The sequence below is a fragment of the Varroa jacobsoni genome, unplaced genomic scaffold, assembly GCF_002532875.2.
Source record: "Varroa jacobsoni isolate VJ856 unplaced genomic scaffold, vjacob_1.0 scaffold_729, whole genome shotgun sequence".
NCBI lineage: Eukaryota > Metazoa > Arthropoda > Arachnida > Mesostigmata > Varroidae > Varroa > Varroa jacobsoni.
The window spans coordinates 41266-68983 of record NW_019213631.1 but is presented as its reverse complement, the minus strand read 5'-3'; the positions used below and the strand labels follow the sequence as shown (position 1 = coordinate 68983).

At 39.2% G+C, this 27718-nt stretch overlaps 2 protein-coding genes and 1 long non-coding RNA gene across 5 annotated transcripts in view; 1 reads left to right on the top strand and 2 right to left on the bottom strand.

Annotated features, from left to right (window-relative positions):
• ACC (acetyl-CoA carboxylase) overlaps positions 1-10418 on the bottom strand; it is a 39816-nt gene extending 29398 nt beyond the window's left edge. For all 3 annotated transcript variants that reach the window (XM_022837825.2, XM_022837827.2, XM_022837826.2), the window contains exons 1-2: positions 10300-10418; positions 5694-6042 (exon numbers count right to left, since the gene is read on the bottom strand). In XM_022837825.2, coding sequence (XP_022693560.1) covers positions 5694-6042; positions 10300-10369 — 419 coding nt within the window. In that variant the 5' untranslated portion in view covers positions 10370-10418. The remainder of the gene's footprint in view (positions 1-5693; positions 6043-10299) is intronic.
• A 581-nt stretch (positions 10419-10999) lies between these two features.
• On the top strand, positions 11000-22339 carry LOC111263066 (uncharacterized). Its single transcript, XR_015312138.1, has 4 exons — positions 11000-11140; positions 11751-11926; positions 12490-15374; positions 18744-22339. It is a non-coding gene; the product is annotated as an uncharacterized LOC111263066 (long non-coding RNA).
• Positions 22340-22434: 95 nt separating this feature from the next.
• Positions 22435-27714, bottom strand: Ide (Insulin degrading metalloproteinase). The gene is made up of 4 exons (XM_022837831.1): positions 25402-27714; positions 24150-24428; positions 23631-23817; positions 22435-23457 (listed from the first exon to the last, which is right to left on the bottom strand). Exons 1-4 carry the CDS (start codon positions 27668-27670, stop codon positions 23145-23147), a joined length of 3048 nt encoding a protein of 1015 aa, XP_022693566.1. The 5' UTR covers positions 27671-27714; the 3' UTR covers positions 22435-23144.
• Positions 27715-27718: the final 4 nt, after the last annotated feature.

The following is a 27718-nucleotide window of genomic DNA, read 5'->3' as shown; positions in this document are numbered from 1 at the left end:
GTACGTACTATAGACACAAATAGAAAGATGGATACTTTTGCGAACGATGTTACTTCTAACATCGGATCTAATTATTGATTGCGAATTGGGTCGCCTATAGACGATACACCGGTTAGCCTTTTAGGTACTTTTCCAATGGTTAGGCCTTCTGCGTTTTTTTTATAGTCTTCAGACTTATTCGCTGTCTCGAGCTCTTGCATTTCGAAACTCTTGGCGTCCTATCAGCCCAAAATTTTAACCTGAAAATCTTCGCATATAGCGTATTATACCATGAGTTGAATACAGCTTCACGCACGGTCACTAGTAAAAAGTTACTTAAAGGAAGAACACTTTCCGAGTCGTTGAAGTCCCGAACTTAAAATGTAATTGCGGTAAATGATTGTTGTGTTGAATGAACACGACAGTTAAGAATGACATATTTAGCACATGTAAAAAATTGTTTAATTCTATACTTGTTTGAACACAATCTTAGGCACAACTTCGGATTTAAATACCCGACTTACATAGTAAAAATGTCATACCGGTTCCAGCTAAAAACTGGTTAAAAGACCCAGTAAAAGTAAATATAGTAAACGTTTTCAGTGGCGAACTTCCACTTTTCTGAGCAAAAACACCAATTTCTACCATGGAATAATACAAAAAGATGAAATTAGAGATTCTGACATTTGATCTAAAGACGCGCTGTGTTTGCATAACGTAATAGGGGGTTAAACGGACGACACGTTTCCAGGAATCGCTTTATAGAACTAGCGTTACATGCGCCCGAATAAGAAATATTTCAAGCAATGTCTAGATCTTCTTCAAATTCGTTGCTTTCGAAAAGTCACAAAAAGCCTAAGAGTTACAGGTTAGTGCGGTCCACCTTGCCATACCTAGACCTTAATATCACGCAAATCTATCAAAATATGTTGTTATAAGATCATATTTTTTAGGAAAGGCGTTCCCTATTGAAGATCCGGTTCTACATTTGAATGTAACGTTTCGGTCGCACGGCCTGCTAACAGGTATCAGACACTCCAAAATTACATCATAGAAATGCCAAGTCGAAAGCGAGCTATAACATGTTAATGTCGTCTACACCGTCGCGACGCTTGCGCAGCAACTTATTGTATCTAACGGATAACATAGCAATAGCAACAAAATGTCCGACAATTGTACCGTTCGTACAGTATCGCTACAAGATAAAACATATAACGTATGGTAAACTAATAAAATAGATAAAGTAAAACACTTGTTGTGTTCAATTGCCATAAACTTCTGAACAAACCAGCGGTTCTTCTGGAAAACGGAAAAATATCGAACTGGTTTTTATATCATTCGGTTTATTTTAAATCGCTAAAAACGTCTGAATTATTTTTATATTAATTTTCTAAACTAATCAATTTGTTTTAAGCTACAATCAACTTATTGCATGTTGAAAAACTAAGCACGATTTTCAAGCCACCATAGAATAATCATGTCCAAATTGTCAAAACTTAAGCTCTTAATACTAAATGTATCAATCGCTCAACTGAGTACTTATAGATAATCTATCAATTTGCAAAATAAGTGTCTAGTAAATATTAATCATGCATTATTCACTTTCACCCTGAAGTATGCTAATCTTCGTTCAAATCGATCTCCCATAAGTGACCTCACGACAATTGTCGCAGAGAGATGTCACCTAGTATTTTCATCTGTGTCGTCCTTGTCCATCATCTCTCTCTAATATATCACATGGTGTTGTGATTTGTCTTTCTGTTATCGCCAATGTTTTATCGAACAGTCAGAAAGATTTTCTTGATACAAACGAAGCGCTCTTTTTCTTGGCCGCTATCTCCACTCCCACCTACCTATTAGCACGCCAGTATATCTCGTCAAAGTAGTAAGAATTAAAAATAGTATCCGTATAGACAGCACGAGCAAACGAAAGAAAGGGCAAAAGATCAAGAGAAGGACTATCTGGCTGATCTCGTATCTGACTCGACCTGAGTACTTGTCACAGTTGCTGCCAGCAATCGGATGTACAGCATTATCAGTAAGCCATTACGACTATCACCATCACGGCCGCTCCAACCAACGTCATATGACTCGTTTCTCTGTGTGCGCAAAGGTATTATGATCACCTCTAACAAATGCCGACCCTGTTATCACTCTGCTTGAGCCCGTTCCTAGTTGTAACCCTAGCACAGCAGCATCAGCGCTACCATTACCAGTATTATGAGTGTCCTACTCTTCCACAAAGAAACTCTCGTAACGCCAAGTTAACTGGCTGCCCGATAGTCTTGCTACCTTACTAAGAAGTTTAACTCGTTCTTCTTTTACCACTGGGTCATACTAGCTTTAACTAAGCAGCCAATCAGTGGTATCCCCCCTCGTTGTTTGTATCGCCATCTCTCCACTATATACTTTCTTGTAAGACAAAGGCACTGCTGCGGCTGTAGAAAATGCGCCAAATGCAACGAAGATTTAGTCTGGTAGCGAAATCCAAAGTTGTCGCAAAATTAGTCCAGACTTTTCGCCCATTTTTTTTTTGCTAGTTCACCTGCGGCATTCTTCTGCAGCCCGTCAAATCACAGCGAAATTTTTCTATCTTGGCTTTCTTCCTCTCACCTCGTGCCACCACCTACAACGATAGCAGCCGCAGCGGATGCGTGTCCATGGACGACGAGTGGCGTGTACACTGACGTATTTGTGTATCTCTCAGTGTGTTTGTCCATCGTGTATGTGTGGGAGCGTATGTGTGTGTGTGTGTGTTTCTTAAAGATCATGCCACGAGACGCCGGCCATGTGCAAACTGCAGAAAGTCTACGGCCTACAGTGTCCCTACAAGGGATCAGTTGCTTACAGCAATTGTCTTTTGCGCGCAATCGACGAGGCAGCTGATAATTTGACGATGCTCCTGCACGTTGTTTACGGAGCAATGGCGCGGAGCAGAGTCAGGCAGTCACGCAAGGAAAGGGCTTTAAAAACAACAACAACTGCTACGGGTGCCGCAAGCCGGCCACTTATGCCGCCACTAGCGCCGTCGCTACCGTCGCCATCGCGCATTGAGAAATCACCTGTGATACTGTTGCTGGTTAAAAAATTGCATGTCAAACAGACCATATAGGCTGATGATCACTTTAGAGGGCAGCGAGTTGAGAGCGGTCACAAAAAGACGGAAAGTGGTCGGCCGATAATACGAAGTGATGCTGAGCAGAGGCTGACAAGCTGGCGTTCCTGCTGGTGATGGCCATTGCAAAGCTAATACCATACTGACGATCCAATAGCAACGCTTCTATGTTCCTCTATTCATGTCGAAACTACAGATATATTTTTAAAAAATTGGCAGATTTCTCAATATATTTTCAGATATGTTCATGTTTTTAAAAACTCAAAGGGGTACTTATGTATTTAGAAGCACCGACGTGATAAATGTTATCTCGATCACGTCAACTCCCTGTTTATGTATAGTGCTAAATTAATAAAATGTATTACAAATAGTAAGGCTAATATTGGACTCAACGCTTTCAAGTTGGGCCTTGCTACGTTACTTAAGAATAATAATAATAATAACACTTAATAAGAATCGAAGAGATGTACATGATTGCACTGAATCATAATACGACAGTAGCCGTCGTGCAGTACACTCAGACAGCATGTTATTGGTAGGTACCAGAGGCTACAATGCAAATATATATTATTTTTGCGGCAACTTTGAATCGATGTCTTAATGCTTAAAACAGACAAACACTTAATTTTAGTTAACCGTCTACCAGCTGAAAGTTTAATTGGATTCTCTCGTACGAGTAGGTAAGAAGACAATTTTAAATGTTAGCGGTGTCATACAGATGCCCTACAATACCCAAGAATATATTGTGTTGTTTTAAAATCATCTTTCGCTCTACCCATGTAACACCTCAACTTAGCGCGTTCTTGCAAAAACTCAATCATGTGGAAAATATCATAACAAACGAATTACATTGAATTGTTAACACATCCTAAACGACTCATCGCTATACTGCGTACTTGGAATTGACTCAACGTTACAAGGCAGCCCTTTATAGCATTTTTTGCACATAATAACTTAACGACCTATCGTCTTCCAGAACGTAGTGTTCAACCTTCTTGGAGAACCATGTGAAGACGACCCGCTGGAGTTCCTAAAACCACCTGTGTTTCACAATGTTTTCAACGTAAATGCCAATTTTTGTTGAAATCGAATTAGGTTATTGACAAATATTTTCCTAGAGTTCCTTTTAGAGTTCAACGCATTGGATGGATGCATTTGGATAGATGCACACAAATAAAGAAAAGTTCAGAAAAAAAAACTAAAATTGGATAAATGCACAGAACGAAATGTTACTATTTCGCCCATTAATAATAAGCGCATCAGACCCATACTAATGAAACAGAAATACGATGCTCACCATCCCAAAAAAGCTACGAAAAGTAAATAATCGATAAAGAAAATTGCTGAAATCATTAAAAAAAGCCGCCTTTTTTATTAAAAAAAAAAAAAAAAAAAAGAAAAAGAAAAAAGCTACGAGCAGTACGTAATGACTTTCACAGCGGTTGAATCACTTACAATATTGACATTTCTTATGCATTTCCAAGAAAAAGGTAGCTGATAAGTGCATAGCAACCAGAAATTTATTGGCAGCCTGCCCTAAGATTTGCATAAAGTTTCTTTTGTTTTACTAAGGAATAAATGCAAAGAAATGCGATTATATACCCGAGTACTAATCATGGGTCAGAACCTATATTTTGTTACCTTCAAGGTATCTTGTAAGTTTCGAGAAACATTATTGGTGATTTGCTACATATCGATAAAAGAACTACGAACCCGTGTAGTCTGAAAAAAAAAGTTGTTGTGCTCTTTTGATTAGATTTCCTCTAAATCTTAAACAACGTAGTAATCTATTCATCTTAGATTACCACCAACAAGTCATTGCAATTCTGGAACATAATAATTCAGTCTATCTCATTGTGACGAACAAGTGGTGATCAGGGCCGCGATATAAATTTAACATTATCTGAACAAAACCAGCCGCGCATGCAAGCCTGCCGGAGTGCCGCCACTATTGTCTAATTCCAGTATTTCACATTAGGTTTAACTCTTATTCTCCTAATTGTTGCTAATTATTATTTCTTTAATAACGTGCGGTCCATCCCAGAAACGAATTAAAAGACACGGGTAATGGCACAACTGACCTGCTGTTAGGTTCGAAATACACGTATGAATTGAAGTTCAAATTTACTTGCCAATGCGTAAATTTGACATTATCTAGAGTAGTGCTGGTTTTTTCTATCGTAAGTTTACTTGCGCTACCTAACGGCATAGTGTCACTAACAACACAGTCAAACTAGGCAATTGCTGCTCCTCATACAAGCGTCGTATAGAAAAAGGTCATGTGATTTCTCAAAATCTCCTTATAGTAATCGAAGCTCTTAAATCATAAGCTTCATTTAAGACCTCACCTTTCCAGTATTTAAGTATCTGAAGGCTTACAAATAGTGACCTTTTAGAGCCACCTTGACACATTATCGCACGAACTGCTAAACAGAATTAGCTAACTGATTGATCTCATCATATTTCATCCACTTACCATATTTTCTACTACTAATTATTACGAATTAGGCTAACACCTGCAATATCACACAGAAATATTTCATTCACAGAGACACCTAACTTTTCCATACTCTGCTACATCGTTAACTTACAGACTCACCTAACATTTAACCGATGAATTTTTTCGCTCATCTCATCGTAAGAGTCGATTACAACCTTAACAGGACTTCCTACTTCGACGGGATCATTCTCCTCTCTTCCGGACGACATCATCCTGTCGGCGTTAGCGCTCAAGGTGCCGCCGCTCAATCTGACGTCCTCTCTGATAGAGCTGATCAGTGTTGTTACGCTCGTTGGTTGACCAACGTTGACGCCACTCGTTTCGACAGCGGAATCAGTTTGTTCAGCGAGAAGTTCGTCAGATGTCTCCTCAGGATGACCAGTCATAGGGTCGCGCCCATCAAGGTCTGAGCTTCCTGCAGAAGAGCCAGAATAGCCAATGCAGGTACCTGTTAAAATACGCGCCGAGAAAATACGACTTAGCTATTTGTTGAACTGTCTGTTTCCATTTGTGTTTTTCATTCTAGGGCTCGTTCTGAAGAAAAAAAGCATGTTTCTGTTCGTTTGAAACTTATATCTGTATCGAAGATACACGAAAATGATAGAAACGGAGGAATCAGACACTAGCATCATGAACTTAATCTATTCGGGACAAATGGCGATTAATTTTTTTGATTAGTGGAAACGTATACATACTTCGATCGGCTCCTTACATTACACCTACATCTAAGCTGATGCAAGAGCATGTCATTTGACGGTTTCGGATACATTTGATTATTATTCCTGAGTTATTACTTCTCGAGTAAGTACTATAATTAGTAGGAGAGTTAGATGGATTAATTTTGCCAAATAATATCCCCTGCATAAACGTATATCAGTTACACGTCTTCCTAGGCAAAATGTTTAACACGAATCGGTAACATCAATGCAAGGATCACAACATCGATGATAGTGTCTCAGACTTAGATTGGTAATTTATTTTACCTTTGCCAAATGATCTGATCACGAATCACACTGCTAATTGCCATTCGTTTAGCTGCTTAAGATCTAGACGGCGAACTGAGCCAACGAATGACTTGTTTCGGACAACAGCAACCTTTACACTTGTATTCAATACACCTTTATATAATCCACATCAATTACAATATTATAATAGAAATCAAAGCTTTGTAGGTATATTTACTTACTGGACCTTCGATATTCACAGTTGTAGATGCTTAAATGATGTTAGCTTTAAACGCTCGTCAAGCTGGAGTCTAACAACGAAAGAAAACCCTGATTATAGCAAGCATCTTCTGACACCAACACTTGCCTTCAATGCATACCAGATTTGGCATTCTGCGTGACTTGTCAGACCAAAAAGACGGCCACAAACTCCGTCCACATTATGATTGTGTCGAATCAATAAAACCCTCACAAAGCGACATATGCTGTTCCGAGTTGCGTTTTTTGAGGAGCTCATTCACTGGACTTATAGTATGACTCCGCTGGCAAACTCATTGTAATAAGCGAAGGCCCGAATTAGTAAAAAAAAAAACCAACGCATGCATTGAAAATATTCGATAATCGTTGGACATGTATCTACTTTATTTTCTAATTTTATTTGATTCTTGATATATCGAATATTGATTTATCGCTGTGTTACAGTTATGGCAAGATAAATCAAAGAGGGTGAAAGCCCGTTTCATTAGATGAGTGCTCCACTAAATACAGAATCGTCTAAAAACTGATCGTTCAAAAAATATCAGCAAACGAAACGTCGTATTCAAAACAACCATAATCCACTTCAAGGAAAAAAGGCTCTTACTGTAAATGGCAAGGAAAGACGAAAAAATTATACGATATGAGACAACCCTTGAAGTATAAAAATTTGCAGAAAATATAGAAAAAAAACACCGAACTAAAGAGAGTTGAGCACGCCTCATGGTAACTTATATACAAACAAGGTCACACATGGTTCAACACGAACATTTTTGCAAAATATCTGCAGTATCTGGTCATTTTGAATGGCCTTCTCAACAGGAATATTTACGCAATATTAACTCGCCTGGTTCTGCTTAGTTTTTCTTATGGTGCTGGGCCGTATACAAGATCATATTCTTGCATACATAGATTCCAATAATGTGAGCCAGTCCGAGTAGACGTACCATTACCAAACATCTAATTACAAAATTAGCAAGGTATAATTTTTCGGTCAAGATTTCAGGAGCGAATTTTTAGCTTGATTTTCACAGTTGAATATATTTATTCTTCAACTTCTTCTCACCTGCGAGACCCGATCTCCAAGTAAATACCTGAACATCTAGCATATGGTATTCAATAAGTTGATGATATTATTGGAGATACCACGTTTGCTTTCATTTGAAGGCAAGAATAAAGTGATAGCTGTGCCTATGTAAAAACTAGGTAAAATTTAAACCTTTGAAAATATGCAGCGTTTCAGGATTTAATTTATAAGCGTTTCAAGATGAAATTAGAAATCAGAGCTGGAGGACACATTGATCAGTTTAGGATTAAATACTAACTTTAGCTAATATATAATAAATATAACCGTACAATACCCCTATATTATTTCGATATGGATATTTTTTACATTTAGTTTCAGAATAGACCTACTTTTTCTCAAAGTGATTGTTGTTGTTATAAAAATAGTTTATTGTTTAGGCACTTTTATTTTAGCCATGCCTCAACAAAAGTCAACACAGTTTGCCCAAGTTAGGGCACAGCATCCAGCTTTCAGACAGACCAATCGACCGGGTAAAAATATAAATTACATACACAGTGTGGCAAATCATGAATTCAAAACAGCAGTAACCCTTGTATTAATGCACAAGAAACTAAACCATTAATATAACTGAGTTACAGCCGCATTGTTTACATACATATGGAAAGAGGGAGTACTTTGTAACTCATCAAAAGCGACGCCATACAATGACATGATTAATTATTCTCACTGAAATTGCTTTATTTTAAAACTCATCAAAATTCTCCATAAATTGTCTTTAAATAGTCGCCTGTGTTTATCCCTTTGTCAGGTATCTTTTAAAGCGATGTTTAGTATCTGCAGTAGCGAGATACATGCGGGTAAACTTGTCTTATGAACGTCCTTCCTCGAGGAAAACCTGTTACATGACAAATTTTCCTCGAGATTTTCAAATAAGCCTAATCGTAATGGACAAGTGGATTATAGGATAATTGTTTTCGAAACTAATCAAGCCACAGATGTCAGGCATGGACAGCTGCAGATGCAATAGTCGGCTAGGTATGTAGTATAGTAACGTTATAAAGTTACTAGGCAGCTCTTTTCGGGTAAGCTCCTTGACTATTCGGGCCACAAATATTTTCTAGGAAAAAACATTTCGACACACAGACAAGAAGAAGTGATCCATTATTATGCTTTTATAGCACTGAGCAATTATGTATCTATACACCATTACCACTTCTCTACCGCTGCTTTGGGACATTGCTAACACCCTGTGACTTGACGAGACGCAGCTTGCGGATTTATGTGATATTATTTCGCATGCCACCTAAACACAAAATGCTAACCAAAATCATATCAAATAACTATATCCGCAAAAAAAACAGACTGATTCTCGTCCGTCGAAAAGAGACTCGTCCGTAGCTTGGTAAATTCTGAATATAAACCATACACACACGTACCCCAGTGCTTCACTTCCGTCTCTGTATCCATTCAATAGCTGTCTATACTTAGTGATGGCACGCGTACAGCCTCAAGAGATCTTGCTTTATATAATAAACTCGCTAGTCCGGTCAAAAGCAACCAGACTTACTGTCAAACGTGTATTTACTTTATGACTCTGATGGTGATGCTGATGACTAAGACCGAACAGTCATACAGATTTTTTTTTACAGTTGAGCCTAGAGCAAGCTTCTCGCTTTTTCGTTCTGCCACCACAGTGAAAATAATAAACTTAAAAGTTATACAAGATACAAAGTACAAGGAACATTGTCTTGCTGATTTAGTCTATATTTGCTGAGCAATGTAGACACCTAAACATCATACTGTATATTGCCAGAGCTAGGGATTAGTCTGTCATATCGTCTCGGTTGGGAAAACCTTAGACCGCTCCGACACGCCAAAGCAATTAGACCTGAGGGGTCGACATTACAACAAATACTGTTTGTGTTCAGTGAATTGTATACGACAAAGTTAGCACAGAAATCATTAATTGAATCGATTCGCCTTAGCCCATTATCTTTTCCAAGCCTTCACAGCCCAGTGCCTTAACCATCATGAAAAGCCAGGTCAACTTACTTCTAATCGAATTCTCATTACCACAAGGACAACTATGGGCCCACTCTCAGTGAATACCTACAGTTTATAACCACTACTAGTTTCTATTATAGTAACACAGCAGACTACGTAAGCGGCCGCGTCGAAACAATCATTTCCATTGTCTTTTCGTGAGTCAATCATTGTCAGCATCAACTGCATTTCAATCGGACCGCTAATTTATGACCAATATGCGCACGTCAATTCCCACCTTTCCGAGGGCCAGGCACAAAGTGGCGAGGAGTACCCACCAGACAAAAAGAACCATCACCACCACTGCTACTACTACTGGTAATAGGTTACAAGAAGCAAGCGCGCCTAAATTCTGCTGCCATGCCTAACACCTGTAACAGATGAGTAGGACCTGTCAAACCTTAAGCGACGCTTGTCAGATATAGTTGAGACCCACCTTTCGAACGCTGTCCGCCACTCTTTCGATTGCGACCCTTGTTTCGGCGACTTCGTGAATTTGTCCACATCTTGTCGTTATTTTGTTGTACTAATCACTGCCGACTAAAACTCTATGGTCTGTGCGCCAACACTCTGAGACTAACTACTGCCGGACCTGAGAGTTAGCTCATGGTCATCGTAGATGTGCAAAATAATTTCAGATATCTATTTCTTGTTACACATTTAGGGACAGATATAAACATCCAGTGAGAAGCACGCACGGCTAGGAATTGGGTTTCTTGGTGAGCGACAACTGGTGCTGCGTGCGTGTGAATTGCCACTTTAGTGGAACATTAAATTAGCCGAAAGGTCACCATTGGACCGTGTATTTATTTTATGCATAGCATATATAGGTATGAATGCTGAATATAGTAGGCGGTATCATGCGAACGGGAGTAGCAGCTGTAGCGTTAGCTGCACGATCGTACCACCGATCGTTAGAGACCGATCATTCATCCAACAGAGCGAGTCACCGATACGGCTGTTGCCGATGAAGGATTTCCCTTTCCCACCCAACTGGCCGAAACCAAAACAACACAGACGAGATGGCTACAGGAAACCACTGTATACGACTAGTTGCATTGTCTATTTCGCATCTTCGTTCGGCTGCCTCTGTCATAAACGAACCAATGGCAATGTGTGGCAACGTCAGCTGACATGGGCCGGAACCTTCTGTTTTGTCGTTGCTAGCAGATGAAAGGAATGTCGCTGATCGCGGTGATGATGATCATGATCTGTGTTGTCTGTTTGGTTCTCCGGCGGTGCAGCAGTTTCGTGAATTCTCACAATGTCAATGAATTGTAAGAAGAGATCGCCTTGCGAGAAAGGAGCGTGTTTTGTCCATGGCGATTACCGTATATCGATACTATATGATATTAGACTGAGCTAGAGTAAATTTATTTTCATATTAATTCTCTTTTCAGTTCAGGCATTGAAGCAATGCGTCTTACAGGACGATAGCGGTTTTAGACGAATTTCTGCCGTCGAATGGCAATAATTGTTATTACAGAGCTCGGCTTCGTTTTCAGAAACGATAAGCGTGTAAAGAGAAATAAAAATATCAAAAATGTGCATGAAGGAAGAATGGGCACATCTAAATAAACTCAGCAAGTTGTGAAAATAGTCACAATGGTTGTGTAAAACTTCAAGATATATTTTTTGTATCTACTTGTCATGCCGAAGCGGAGAACTAATAATAGGATAGTGTCGTAGCAAATTTTCTATGTCCATATTTTATATATCTGACTATGGTCACTTCCGGAGCGTATGAGTTGTTTTTGTTGTTTATTCGCGAGCCAACGCTTCTTCTGGTTGCTCTTTCGTTAATAATAGTTATGAAACGATTGTACATGCGAAAGTTCTCTCAATTAAGCCAACTTAATTTTTTTAATGTTTGTATTCTTTCATAAGAACTTTCAGCCTGCGGCAAAGTACTCGCGAAATGGTTAAAGCGTTTTGTATGACTCTTACCAAATCAGTCTACTTATAGGCCTGGTAGTCCCGACCGAGCGTATGAGATTTAAGCTGTTACAAAGAAGCATTTCATAGTGTCTATTAAGCATATTGCAAGTCGCCTAATTGCATAGGTGAGCAGTGATCACTAATCTTTCTAAAAACGGAGCAACACTTGTAATATAATGGTGAGCTCGTTCTTGTTATTAAGGAGATACGCACGTTTATCGATACGTTAATAACAGACATACAGCACTAAACCATATGTTATTATGATGAATAATCTTAATGACTTTTTAGCTGATTTGCTCATGTGTAGCACGATTAAACCTCTAGTTGTAAATTATTTCCTTTAACATGAAACAATTACGAGAAAAGACCGTCTTGCAAGTAAAGAGCATACTTTTAATTTATAGGAAAAAGAGCTTATTAAATAATAACCAAGGTATCGTTGTTAATTAAAAATTCGCGAATATATGTCCATAGAAAGAAGTGCGTTACGCTTACCGGCCATGATGTCCTCAAGTCATATTTAATTATTATTACATAGAAGTTAGTGTTGGCGTGGAATACGCTAACCAATGACTATGGTTGGAGGTGGGGGGCGTCAGAAGTTCTACATTTCTATAATATTCTGCTCAAAATCTATAATAGATAGTAAATAGGTCTGCATCCATGTCGTCCGTGAATATTACAGGGTCAGCGTTTTGAACGTAACCGAGAACGACGGATGCCTTTAACTCTGAACTGTTGATGACTTCACCCATCTCAACAGCTTTATAAAGCAACGACTATAGGTTAACCTATAGCCGAAGTGGCGGTTTTTAATAGTGCAGTTGTGGTGGAAGTAGCTGTACTGGGATAATCGACAATGAACAAAATTACTTTGCTACAATTTGGGCCTGTTGAAGAAGGCCTAGAAGAGTCCAGCAAGTCCCCCATTGACCGGTCCTTGAAGCAACAACAAGCGGGTATTTTTGTATTATATGTGGGATAACCCAAATCGAGGCTAAACAAAGCATATGCTCCAAAGACTGATGTATGTTTTGCACTAGATACAGTTTGCTTAACATAGAAAATTACAATTGTTTTTTAAAATTTTTTTTCTAATTTAACTAAAGACTCAAAATATATGGCAATTTCAACTTACAATTGGCCAAAAAATGTAACAAATGCAGTGTTCTTCAAACCAACTTAATAGGTCTTGAATGCTACCCTAGTATGAATCCTACTTGACGTAAAAGTGTTTTTTGGTATGACGTTCGTCGTGTCTGATGGATAATTATTAGATATTTGTCAGAAAGCATTTGAAATCGAGAATCATGCTTGAATCATCATGTTTGCAATCTAACAGGAAACAACCGTCTTCACGTAGACGTTTTATGGTGAGATTAGTGACTCTCTAGATTTAAACTAAAAGTTACCTAATTTAGAGGAGTTCCATAAAGTAAATTAAAATATATTAATCTACAACTAATTTATCAAAACATAATGGAAATAACGCCAGAATGCTTAAGTTTTTTCTCGCGTCTATCCAAATTGTACACAGAATGCTAAAAAAAAAAATAACTACACGGCTTTAAGACTTTGACCTTCTACATTTTGATTTTATAAAGGCTCGATGCTTTGTCGGTTTTCAAGGTAATCTAATTTCACATTAAATGATCATTAAACTAATGATTGCTATTCGCTCAACGTCAGCCGATGACTTCCTAAGGAATCGTTGTGTTGTGTCGTCAGACGAGTGTTAGTTCAAGGAAGAGTGTACTAATTTTGTGAAACATTCCTGTTTGTACTTGATCCATAGCTATGCAATTATAGTTTTTTTAGCTTTACTTAAGTCGCATGCTTTGCTGTGGCTGCCCCTTGTATTATTCCGCTATTTTTATTACGACATAATGACATAACATGAGCTGAATCAAACTTAATTTTTTTGGGGTAAGAGGTTTAAGCTCTGCCTTGGCGAATGAGGAGGATAGCACGATGGCTTACGCTTGTTAATTGGCTAAATGATGGATTGTTTCATTCGCATAAAATTGTGCAAACACGTGGATCGTTAGGAAGCCTGATATTTAACTTTAATAGCAATAATTGTCGTCCTTCAAAAGATTTCTTGATAAACTTCACTTCGCTCTTAGAAAAATGAATGATAAGACAAAGCTGATTACTTTTACATATTTTGTTGCTGTAATGAGCGTAAATGCTCTTTTTTTTTGCTAACATTTTTATTGCAAATAACTTTGCCAATAAGTTTTGGGCACTTGAAGCGAAAATTAAGTTGTCCCTTCGAATTTCGTTTGCTTTTAATCTTAGCCTCGCATCTGCATATCGTTAGCGAACTGTATTACGCGCAATTGCATGTACTATACTAGTACTATTATAGGATATTTAAAGAGACACTTGTTTTTCTTGTCGTACCTCTGTTAATGCAAGTGCCGTCTTCATCTACGGCCCTGTTGCGCCGATTGGTAGTTTCTGACCCAATTGTTCTCGTCACCACCTTACACAACGATGCCCACAAAGGACTCACTTTGCCAAATCTTCGAAAATCCAATTAGAACGACGATATTGGGTACAGTTACAGTTTTATGCTGAGAATACATAAGCCGATGTAGAGACAAAATTTCGATTTATGGTTTGACACTGTAGCAGTAGCGATAGATCTCGGTGAACTTTAGCGTGGGATCGAGGTTTCCAAGGCAATTATTCCTCTTCCGGCCGGTAAAAGAATGGACAAATTACAAACAGTCGTTTCATATCTACCGCTCTTCAGTCTGTATCGAATCGAACTAAGTACTCAAACTTGCCAGCTGATGTTGCAATTTTTCAATGGTTTGTTCTCTGCTCATTCAACTAACTTTAGTACCGGCTCACTTAGTTTGAATATATAATATTACTGTCACTGTTTCCGCTTTTAGAGCTGATGCCACTGTGTTGACCTCCGTTAAAGGTGGCAGCAATCAAGCACAGAAAAACGTCGAAAACGCAGTAGCTCCGAATGTGCACTAGCAAAGTCGTTCATGCGCGTAAAAAGCGCTCTGATGAATGCCAGCGTGCTGAGCTTTTCGCTCTATGTCTGCGTACGTATACACTTCTCTCCGTTGTGTGTGTGCCTCCAAGGATCCGATTCTGTTCGATCCGTCCGAATCGACGCGTTGCGCTGGGGCGAGCGTCGCAAGCATTCGAAGGTGGTTGCGTCTATCCGCATCATGGCAGTGAGGTAAGGGCTGTCTTGCCAATGCGATTCAGTCTCTCGCCAAAATGCTCATTCGCCAGGCCTATCTCGTCATATCAGCTGGCGAATTTTTTCCGCCTCGGAACGAAGGTATCAGAACATCCGGTGTTGTACGGATATCGCTGGTGTCAAGTCAGACTTGAAACGTCGCGGGCAACAATTACGCTACGGTGTTTGTAGGCATAGCTGGGAAGAGGGAGTGAGCGCTGAGGAAGTGACACTGCGACGTTAAAACAAAAACGCACGAGGGATTAACCCTGATGAACCAACAAGTTGGTTTGCTGGACAGCCAGAATAAACCCCAGCTGGCCGGTATCTACGATAATCATGGACATGTGTTTCCTGAGGTGGTACTAGACTTTTTTCTTTTTTCCTATGCCTCCCTTTTTTGACATGGAAAAAATCGTTTGATTAGGGACGTTTTCAGCGTAAGACAGCAATTAGTCTACGCGAATATAAATAAGATCGCGCTCACAAGCATATGGAGATATCAAGTTGCTCTATAGCGCAAGTCTGTTACGTAAAACAGAGACATGGAAATAGAGAAGATCGGTGGACGGAACCAAAGGTCAGGCTGTGGGACATATATATTAAGAAAGAAAAAGGGCGCGATAAGACGGAAGTCGTTGGTAGCCATCATCTTATAGAGATGCACGACCACTCCGCCATCGTTCACGATTCACTTTTCTTGGGTACAGTTTAAGTCTGTTTAAGCTTATTGCTTACCGCACAATGTCTATTAGTCTGTCGTGTCCACGAAAAATGGCTGTGTGGAAAGGGGACAGGAAAATTTGGCAAGTTTCATTCACGTCATCTAACGAAAAATTACTTCCTTTTAGCACAAAGAGCAAAACTTTCCACAATTCTAGTACCACTGAGCAAAAAATTTGTGTGTAGGGGAGGTAAGAATCTAATTTCTAAAAGTTGCAAAATATCCTTAAAATATTACCTTGTATCAATAGAATGATCTAATCAAATGTCCGAGAATGGATAAGCGGTATAGGATAGATCGTAGGTGTTTGGATGAAAACTATGAAAATTTAACGTGCTTATATAGCACAGCTGATCGTAGTGAACGTATTGTTTGCTCATTATTAGATAGAAAATGAATAATTTGACCGAGCCAAGTAGTATTAATCGCTTGTTAGATTAGGTAAATTTGTATTTTAGTAAGTTGCAATTAATTTTATAATACAGCGCTGTTTTTGAATAACCGATAGGGGTAAGACATACGCTGAAAATCCTGAGTTTCTTGAACGATATCCTGAAGTTACGTCGTACGTTTGAAAATGTGCCGTTACGACCAGTAATTTTATCACGCATTCACTCATGTGAGCCTAAATTTAACTGCATCGACCGGTTCTTTATGCTAGCTTAGCTAGCCCAACCTTTGCTTTCAATAGTTTGAAAAGAAAATTGGGTGTTAAAACTACGATAAATAAGTTATAGTACAGTGTTTTTTGCCTATTTCATAGCGCCCCTTACAACATATAACTTGTTCATTTGAAATGGGATCAATATAAAAGTAAGTTTTCTTAAACCGTAAATGTTTACCATGTTCGTCGTGCAGTTATACGAACGACTCAGACCTATGAAAAGTGTCGCTTCTTCGCCATCAAGGGGCACCAGCCCGAAGCTTCTGGATGGTAAAAACGCGATAGTAAGGACGAACTGCTGTCGTCATCCGTATGTGTAGAAATTATCGAAAACGATCAGGCATCGTCACACACAAGTATCGCCTGAGCGTAAGTTTCGCTCTATAATTCTGCTTCAGACCGGATCGTGATCATTTTCAGATTTCACATCCGTTTGTTGCCAGACTGTCGTCACACGAATTATTACTGACCATCGGCCGTAGTAGCTGTAAGGCGCTGTTGATCTGCTTGAATTTTTCTTCCTTTTTTCGCATGTCAAATTTTAGTTATTAAAGAAGCTGTGTGGCGCTTGATTTTAAAGTAGTACCCCATTATGAACTAAATATTACTTGTCCAACGTGATCCTTACTGCTGTTCAGCTTACAGATATTACCGTAATAAAATTTGGTCTTTCTATTTTTTAAGCAGTGTGCAAATAGTGAAATTACCTCGATCAGACTGTATCCATCATAATTTCGTTTATTTCTTCTATTCACCCACCGTTTCAGACTCAAGGCAGACAATATATTTTACCTAACAATATATCGCAGACTTTCAGCCTGCGATTTATTGTGATCACAGGTCTGCAGTCCATTATCATCGAATGACAAAATGATTTCTATGAAGACAGTTCACTGAGTTGACTTGTGTCTGCTCTATGTTCAATCCTGTTCCGTAGAAGGGCCGTTCGACGGTTAAATTTAGACTGCGCTAGAAATAGCTTGTTTACTAATACAAAATGGAGCAAAAGCTGATATAAAAAATCGTTCACTGACTTTTTGTCCACAGCTAAATTCGTACCGCGTATTAGTCGTGGTAACCGTAAATGTTGGTCGTGGTCGGCAATGTGACTGAGCCAGGCTAACCTTTGTTGAATACGACCGAAAGGCAGTTTAGCAGATGATTCACTGCTTACTTCGTACGGATCGCCCGCTTTACGTACTTGTAGATCTAAGCATTATAGAGATGTGATGATAGCGAGCAACATAATTCGACTTCCGTTTCGTAGGGCTTTTTACTTGAAACCATCCTGACGTGAATTTTCGTGGGCCTGGTGTAACGATTATGCACGATGCAACTCACTCTCGCCTATATTTGTATCTCATTTCAATTAAACTCGAAGCGCCACTTATTTTAGATAAAGCTTCTAGGCTTGATAAAACATTTTAAATCATCGTGTTCATAGCCAGTTAAACCCTGTTACTGTAATTATTTGAATACTACAGCGAAGTATTCACTGTCCAAAGATCGTTTACAGGTAGTTCGTACATATGTTGCTCTAAGACAGTAGACTACAATTGTCAGCTCAACTCATTATAGTTACTCAATGTAATAATGAATTTTTAGGCTCAGTTAGTACAATCTGTCTACATCTATTGCGGAAAGTTGTCACAACCTACAAAGATCATTACAACATATGGCTCGATTCGTTCCATGCTTGCTGGAAAAACTCAAGCAAGAGATTTTCTGGAAACGCTAATGAAACGTCGAGCCAAATAAATGCGTGCGTTAGACAACGCGCTATCAGTCAAACATAAGCGATGGAATTGTCGCCTTGAGCTAGTCTCTAGCCAGAACTCGAAAAAAGGTCAGAACCAACAGTGGGAGAGCGAATCAGCTGGCTGCTGTCAGCTATCATCTGAGGTCATCTCACTTATTAATTAAAGCTGTTCAATGCTCCGCACTGCCTCTACGAAAAATAATTTCCTCTTTTGTTTATATTTAACTTATACTCGTAAAAGTCGACAACTTCAAGCGTTTTACTGAGGGAATCATAAAAGTGTATATATTTAATAATAATAATCATATTAATATATATTTACTAATTTATATATTTTTTATTCGAAATAAGCAGAGCGCATCTGCGGTACACTGTAGGTTGCTATAAATGATATAGTAGTTCGCTTTGTTGCTTCGCATATGAAGTAACGATAAATTCCATAACAAATTATTTAATGTAAAGGATGTTTCGGTTCTGTGTTGACCACTTAGCCTGCCTGGACTCTAATGTATGTTACACACGAGGTAGCTAAAATTGTCCCATTTTAATCTAAAACATTACTCTCTATGTCTTATTTTCAGTGTGCTTCACCGGCCTACACAATGAACGTATTTTTTGCTCCATGCACCTATACTATACAAGAGATGTGGTCACGAGAAGTGGTTTTCGTGTATCGATACCAAAAACGCTAATTAGTTTAGGATATGTTTCATATCTCTACAACGAAACAATGCGTTGCTTAGTTTCTAACAACACTATAAATAATCATGTAGCAAAAATGGCCACATGTTCATTTGAATAATGTAGTAGACGAAGTATCTGCTACATACTGGTGGCTTTGCATAGATGCACACGGAACATAGGCCCCTGCGCACACAGCCAATACAGGCACTCGAAATAAAATCTTTTTTTTTTTCTTTTGAACAGATTCATAAGTGTAGTAATTTCATTGGTTTGTAGTTTTATCAAGAGTGTAACGTTCCATCCATGAACAAATATTTTAAAAAGAATCTATTTGTGATCCGTGATCAATTGATGGACAACAGATTATGTAGTGGTTGCGATCTAAAATACGGGATGCAACTGCGTGTTAGAGTAATTGTTAGATAAAGCTGAGCTCGTATCGGCAGGGACCAGGTAACCAAGAGGTCATAATCGATAGTCACTGTGACACCAAGTTGATTGACTTTTTTAAGTCTCTAGTTTTTTTTCGTTTTACAGTCTGCTCCTTATTTTGTCGACAACTCGGCTTAATTTCTTATAAGTTTATTACGTCTCACCATAATGAAACACCAGATAACTTTAGTTTTCATGGATTTACTTCATGGATTTATTATTTAGCCTAACAACTAAACTCAATTTGTGTGTACATTTTAAAAAGTGAAGGTCTGCATTCATTTCTTATCACATGCTCTAAATATCAAAAAATCCTTTAAATACTCGCACTAATATTATTTTAGGACGATAGAATTAAAAAGATTAACAAAAAATTGTGCGCACAATAAGCTAACTTTGCTGAAGCCAATTAATCCATTAAAGAGATATTCTTTTAAACGTTTACTCGCCTTTGAAGTGACAACAGTACCTGAAGGACATGCAACAAAAATGAAAAAAAAAGCTCAAAATGCGCGGTACATTTTCACTAAAGTGGAGAAGTGCCAAAAATGAAGCAGGAAAAAATAGGCTCATGGAATAAATTAGTATTTTTTTGAGTTTACATAGATTATCTAAATTTACTGGTCCACATGGGGTCCCCAACTATAAAGATCGTATGTACACGAAGTCCAGTATCTTCTTTTTGTACAATCTGAAAAGCTAATTATAGCATACAGCTGATTAGAACCAGTGCAAAAGATCTCCTCCCATTTAAAATAAAAAAGAGAAAAACATTGCAGGAAATCTGTTCAAGTTATAGCCCTTTTTGATATAAGCACTTATTCTAAGCAGTTGGAATTGTCTCCGTGAGATTGCTACTGGAACGCGTACCAATTGCATGCCTGTAGAAACGGTCTATTCTGTTGATGCTCGACAAATAAAGCGATGATGAGCGAACGCGTGGGCCTGCTACTTTTTTGAAAAACATGATGTAAATTCGAAACGTTCCTAAAAATTCTTTATTGCAGCAAAAGTTCATTGAAGCAGTCGAAAATTGGTTAAAGTCCTACATAATAGGCAGCATTTAATAAACCGCAGTGATTAGAGCGAAAATAATTAACCAGCTCCTCTTCGTTTTACACCACGGTCTGTATATTGAAGCCCTTTTCACCTGAGCATTAATTGCTTAAAAAAACAAGACAACAGCAGATATTAATTGCCCGGCCGAATGAAACATTCAACAATACATACAACAACGGCTGTAATGAAAGGGCTTTCTTTGTGTTTGATAGAGTAAATTGATCTCTAACTTTCGGTTCGTATTTACTACTTTAACTGTAAGTGACGTGAAAAATGCGAACGCTGACATCATTTGTTCACTGCTGCAGGACTCAATCAGAGCGATTTAGATGTGATTGAACGCTCCGATGACGAGTATGAAATTAATGGATCATATCTCTTCGTTAATAATAGAAGTATTGCGATCGATCCTTTGTGTCGCTCTGTTTTATTGCGCTGATATTATTTCCGAGCATATGCTACTAAATCGTATGCAATCGTACGTAGTCATAGATAATGCCAGGGGTTCCTATGTTTTTTTTGGGTAGCTCTATTTCAAGTACAAATAGTTATAAGAGCTTTCTCCTCTGAAAAGAGAACGACGCTAGATTTCCAATCGCTTATTAATATTAGCTTCAGTCTCTCGTATTTTGCAGTTGTGAAGGCTGTACATTCTTTAATTCACGCGTTCATCTCGACTGATGCTCATTTTTTTTTAATAGATCCATACAAAAATGATAATCAAATAATCATGCCTGCATCAGTAGTGACAACTGGCCAATCTTTAGCATTATCAATATCCTTAATTAAAAGGTTATCAGACATAATGATACCCACTCGGCTTCCTGATTCGAACTCCTCCACAAGTAAACATCCGATATAAGAGGTCGCTGCCTCCCTGCTAAGTGAGTTGTAGTCAGTATTAGCGGTGTAACACATTGTTTTTACACTATGTACTCTTCAGTATCGGCTTTCCAGGTAGTTAGGCTCTGCCGCAGAATTGTGGTCAGGTTAACGTGATTTGAATCAGTGCTTAGGAGCAGTATTTGACGTAAAACTCGAAACACCTTAGCTAGTGTGACTGTCGGCAAGGGACGAAAAGAAAGTCTTTGTATCAATAATGCAGAACCATCCCTTTGTCTAGAGTGGAACTATATTCGGAAATTATTGAACAGAAGGATGTGTCCTTAAGAGGTCATAACAAAGGTTCACTTTAATAGCCGAAACAAATTAATACTGCTACCGGCAAATCGGAAGTCGCTTCGAAAATAGTAATTAGGACGTAGTGTCATTACCTGGAATTGCAGTTCTCGCACGTGTGATTTTTTTAACATTACCCGTGAATATTGTCATGCCGCAGGTATCATTGATGCACACACGATTGTTAATATACAGAGTCGATTAACTGCAATTTGTCGATTACTTGAAATACCGATACAACTGGTCCACATACGCTTTGGGGGATTAAAAATGCTGTATCTTTTGCAACGGTGTTTCCAACACTAAACAATCGTGGAATTTTGTACAAAATTATAGGTCGAGTAGGCTATTTACGTCCTTCCACGCATCCGTGTCTAAAGAGGGCTAAAAAATTTAGTTCTGTGGACTGATATCAGCTAAGGAATTATTCATATTGGGTCTACTATATGAGTAAATAACTTAATGGTTTCTGTTGTTATGGGGAGGATTTTGCATGTTTTTTTTTTCAAAACAAATTCTATTGCAAATTATGGTTATGACATCATTAACAAACAATGGAGTTGTCTGCGCTGTTAAGCTCTAAGGATTGGCTAAGGGATTAGAGCAGCATGACCATTTGAACGATGTCCCGATGACGAAAACCCATGGTAAATGTACATATTTTTTTAAACATTTAACAGTTTCGTAAATATTTACCTGCGAAACTTGCGGCATAGCAGACGTATTGGATTCGTAAATACTAAATGAAGTATTTCTTCCGTATCAAGCCTGTCGACTTAATTGCAACTGAATCGCGTCGGGCTTAAGGTTGTAGTGGTTAGCAAATGCCGTTAGAAGGTTCCTCCAATCATAATCTTATAGTAGATGTCGACCAAAATACCAGATTTGGCCTCAGATGGGTGCAATAAATTATCATGGTAAGGGTGATGTATATATTTTCGTTTATTGAATTATCTTACAGACACTCAAGTTGAAACCATTGTTCCTAGATCATGTCAGGAAGAAGTTCGATTTAAAAAATATACAATGTTGCAATTTTATATCCTTCTCCCTACCCGTTCCATATGTCAGTTAATAATTTCATCTTGCGATCTTTCCCTGCTATCGGTTTTACTATAATTATTTTGAGAACTTACAAATATTTACTTAAGCAATCTATTCCTGTCCAACACGTTTCTGTTAGATGTGCTATTCCTACGACGCGTGCCGGATGCTTTCGAAATAAAAGTATTACAAATATTTATCTTTCTTTATTTCTAGGCCCGCCATTTTCCGTTTAGTTTAATTTGTTCTTAAACTACTATATTGATCATCTAAAAAACCTACAACTGCCAAAGCTTCATTCCACCGAAACATTACAAATTGTGTAATGCTGATTTATCTTTTTAGCTCAGACGCGTCAGTCGTAAAAAACCTTACGCATTCGGTTTCATTTGTCAATACACTTGCACACATAGGGTGATTAACTCAAAGCTGTCTACTGCCTATGAGCGTATTTGCCTATGTACAACGACTACGAATGACAGATTTTTGCTAGCAAAAGCATGATTCGACAGTCATGACCCGATCGTCAGGTTCAATCCCGCCTCATTTATGTATGCCAGCATTGGAGATCATTTCGATCCTTGTTAGTATTTTCCAGCGTTGCCATCGCCTTTACCGGTCGTTGTTGACGAGGCTTCCATGGTAAAAAAACCGTGCTCACTCTTGAATTTTTCCACGTTCGTGATAATCTGGGTGGGCTGAACACCTTTTCCGGTTTCGCCCGGCTGTTGTCTCGATTCAACGTTAACAACAAGCTGACGAAGTTCGGGTGCTTCGCGGACGATGAAACGAGTATAGTATGACAGGACGTCGTCTTTGCTCAGCTGGGCGACTTGTTCCGCTTCCAGCTGTTCGCGGTTAAATAGGTACGCTCGCGACGAAATTTCACGCCACAAGCTAAAATCAGATAGGAGGGCATGCAGTAAGCAATAAAGTGTTAGTTAGCAAATGCTAATAGGATGGCGGCATGCTTAAGTTTTGTCGACTCGAAGTCGAAAGACTAAAACAATCACGCAAATAGTACCATACCTACTGGATGTTAATATAACATGATAACTCAAAGCACTTACATTCTGGTCTTGTCGTAGAGCTTCTTCGGCTTTTCAAGCTTCAAAGCAATAAGTGCTTTCTTGAACCTTTCAAATTCCTCGAACGACATTTCTTTGAGATGCTTCTTCATAAACTCGTTAAGGAACACATCGATACGGCTGGAAACGAATGACGGGTTCTTATCCGACTGGACAATTACACGCATTCCTGAAAATCGATATATGCGTAGCGTATATTTTAGATATCGTGTACGGGCGACACAGTGAAAAATGTAAACCAAAGCGTCTAGGGGCAATATTAATGCGGTGACCTGTCATAACAGGAGAAATTTAATGGTAGATATTTTTGTAAATGTTAGCTTCTTAAACTATGTAAAAGTCTCGTTGGTACTACTTGTAATATTTCTTCATGATGACCTTTGTGCTCTCAGCAGCATCAATGAATTGTAAAAGTTCATATTAACCCAACAAATCGAAAAACTTGCAACAGTTACAATCAACCCCCAACTGAAATACACATGGATAAAATTTCTGGCTTACCGTAAGTGTCAAGCATTTTCCTGTGCCCGCCTGACACAATATAGCCGAGCTGCTCCTTGGTCCTCATCTCGTTAAAAAAGGGCTCTTCAAATATTTGGCAAAACAAATCATTGATCGCTGTTGTTCGTATATTTTCAGGGGTAAGTGCCCCTATTTGATAGTAGGCCATCACGGAATTTGTTGGGTGAATTTCGTTGTATCGATCCAATTGATAAATTTCGCCATCGCGCAATTTGTATTCACGGAAGCTCTTCGTCTCATCAAATGTTAATGGGCCACCTATAGTTTACGATGTAACAAAAATGGTTGTCCGACTTTATTGATTATGATTAACTTCATTAATGAAGTAACTATAAAGCGAAAAATGTATAGTTTGTGCTTACTGCTTTGTGCTTTAGTTGGTAAAGCTAATTATTAGCTGGAAAATTAGTAGCTTCTAGATTCTTTTATCCCTTAGGGCCTCTGTTCCTGAACAATTTAGTCAATCATTGTTACTCGATCGAAAAGAAGTTAGACTATTGCGTGAAGGAATGCGTAAATAAATGATAACGCAATAATATTGATTGGCAATAAGGTACAGATTGCTAATGATTAATGCTAAGGGAGAGTTTTGGAGTGCAAGCGGTTTTTTTCTGTATTCGTTGAATGGTAGGAATGATGAATTAAGAACTAAAAGAGTTTAAAAACTGTTTCAGTTCTTAATTCTAATAACCTAGCAATACATTTCTCGTTTTTTTGGGTAGCATGCATTACAGATATTCAAGTTTAGAGAATCAGGTTTACGCTAAATTACATCTTAGTTCTGCATTGAGCAAACACGTAAATGACGGTACATCAAAACGCATCATGTCATCACAAACATTCGTTTCTGTTATTGAAATAACCATAAGATTTTGTTAATAACTATTAAGTGAACACAGAAACTATGTAGCTATACTAAAATAGACCTTGTATAGCCATGATAAAGATGTGCATTGCAAAGTTGCCATCAGCACGACTACACATAGGGAACTAGATGAGGCATTGTATCCAAAATCATAATTTATCGATAAACATATAGCCCTGAATTCTGACACACACAAGAACAAGACAATGCATTATTTTCAAGTTTTCGTTATTTCTCTAAAATCATTCGAACAAAAACGGCTTTAGTTAATGAGGAGTAGGTTAATGTGTTTTGAAATGATCTAAGGATAAGCACAGCGGCACTATGAAACTTTCGTAAATGTCAGTAGCAGCCATGAGTACTCACTTTTTAGCACCCTTCGAATAGTATCTCCCATTTTTCTCGCTTCATCGACAGTCATATTTCCATGTATAAGTGTCTCTACATACATTTTCTTGAGAAACTCCTGAAGAAAGGCTTCGCAACGCTCTAATGTACACTCTTTTTCTGCAACGGCCAGAACTTGTTCGTGCGTCCAGAACTTCTCGGTAAGAGCCATGTTCGTGTAGAACACTGCTTGTTGATACGGTTGTTCGGCGGCGAAGTTCTTCAAGTTTCGGATGTACGCCTCCTTGAGGATATCGAATCTATTAGGATCGAACTTGAAGTCGACCAGTCTTTCGCAAACCCGCTCCAAAATAGCTTGTTGGCGTTCATTGTATCCGCGAATCTTCAATAGAAATCCGTTCATATTGTTTTCAAGATGGTACAAACTGCCAGCAAGTACTGCTGGATAAAAGTACTCGTTGTTGGCATCACTGAAACATGCCGTGATCATATAGGCTAGCGCGCTACTGATCGGACTGTCGTAAAGCATCGGAGATCGCAGTTCGAACATGGCCGTGTTTGTGGGTAGATTGTACTCTTTGTCTTGCATGTACCAAATTCGGCTGTGGGATTCGTCAAGGAGGAGGACAGGGGACTTCGTATACTTGGGGTTCTCAGGCACCAATGAGAAATTAGTCGGAATAAACTCGTTCGGAACCGGCAGACTCAGCTCAGCGTCGGGTTCGGCGGTTCTCCAAGCATTAATTTTTGCCTCGGGAATTTTTTCCACCGTGTACTCAGTTGAGTAATATTTCTCTACCTTATCGGTTTTGCCCTCAAAACTTTTCGAAACCAGGGCGATACGAACCTTTTCAGGAACAAGGTGGGACATCAACTCGGAAATCAATTCGGGTTTGTAATCGTCGGCAACGTACGGCGCTGAGAGTATATCCTTCCAGTCATACTTGTGCATACAGTCTGTGAGTGACGGTACGTAGTGAATCGGCGTTTCCTTCGACTTGAACCGGAAACGCATAACACCAAGGTTCTTCAGCTCCTCGAACACCCAACTTTGTGGTCCTACCTTACGAAGGAGATTCATGTACTGAAAGACGGCGCTGGCTATTTCGTCTGTGTGCTCTAAGCCTTCAGGTGTCAGGTTTATCAAAATGGAGAAAAAACTGAACCCGCGACCGCCCGATTTGACACCGCCAGACAGCGCATTTGCCCACCTCTTTCTTTTTAGGTATGATAGCAGACTTCCTTCCCCTTCATGGCCGACCAGGTGGCTCACGTAGTGGCCGGGGTTCGTTCGATATTGTTCGCGCATATCGGGTACCGGAAAGGTGATTGCCATATGCCGGATATCCTTGACGGGTACGACCTTGGCCTGAACGCGTACCTCAGAATCGGTAAACGGATGATCGGGCCATACCTGTGCAGCGATGTTTTTATTCTTTACGCCAGCAAACAGGTCGATAGCGATATCCGCTAAGTCGTCGAGGCTTTCTTTACCCATGAGACAAACGCTCATAAGGTTAGATGAGTACCATTGCTCGTGGAAATCGAGTAACGCTTTACGAACGTCAATGCCCTCTTTGAGCGGTACAGTCTGAAGCGTTTCGCGGTTGCCGGTGCCAAACTTGGAAAAGTCGTGTTCGGGGTTTCCTGTTGCACTATCAAGCATCCACAAACGCCACATATCCTGCTTAATATTCTTTGAGTGCTCACTGTCAATGGCGTTTAGCTCGCGGTCGGTGCAACTCTGCTCAAAGAGAGGTTCGAGAAAAAACTGCGCGAAAATGTCGGCTGCCTCCTTGAAATTCTCCGGTGCCACGTCGAAGTAGTAACAGGTGTGATCCAATGACGTGTACGCGTTTGATATCCCGGCATGTTCAGACAGGTATTCGTGGTAATGATTCTCACGAGGGTATTTTTTCGTTCCAAGGAACAGCATATGCTCGCAGAAATGCGCAAGCCCCGGCAGATTGCGTGGATCAGTCAAACAGCCTACCTGCACGTTAAGGGCAGCGGCCGATTTGTCCGTCGTCGGATCGGATACTACTAGAACCTTCAATCCATTCTTCAGCACCAAGCCACGATAGTCATTCTTGTCAGATTCGCTCTTGACTATGCTGTGCGTGCTTATAATCTGGTCGGCAAACTTCGGCATCATGTTCCACGCTATTTGCGAATTGTAATGAACGTAATTTAATAGCCCTGAGCTTGTCCACTGCCGGCCTATCCGCTGCACTCGTTGTCTACAAACTATTGAGCTAGCGGTTAGAAGTCGACGCAGGATCGGCATGCTAAGCTTGCAATTAGTTGATGGGCGTGCGGCACACAGCGACAACTT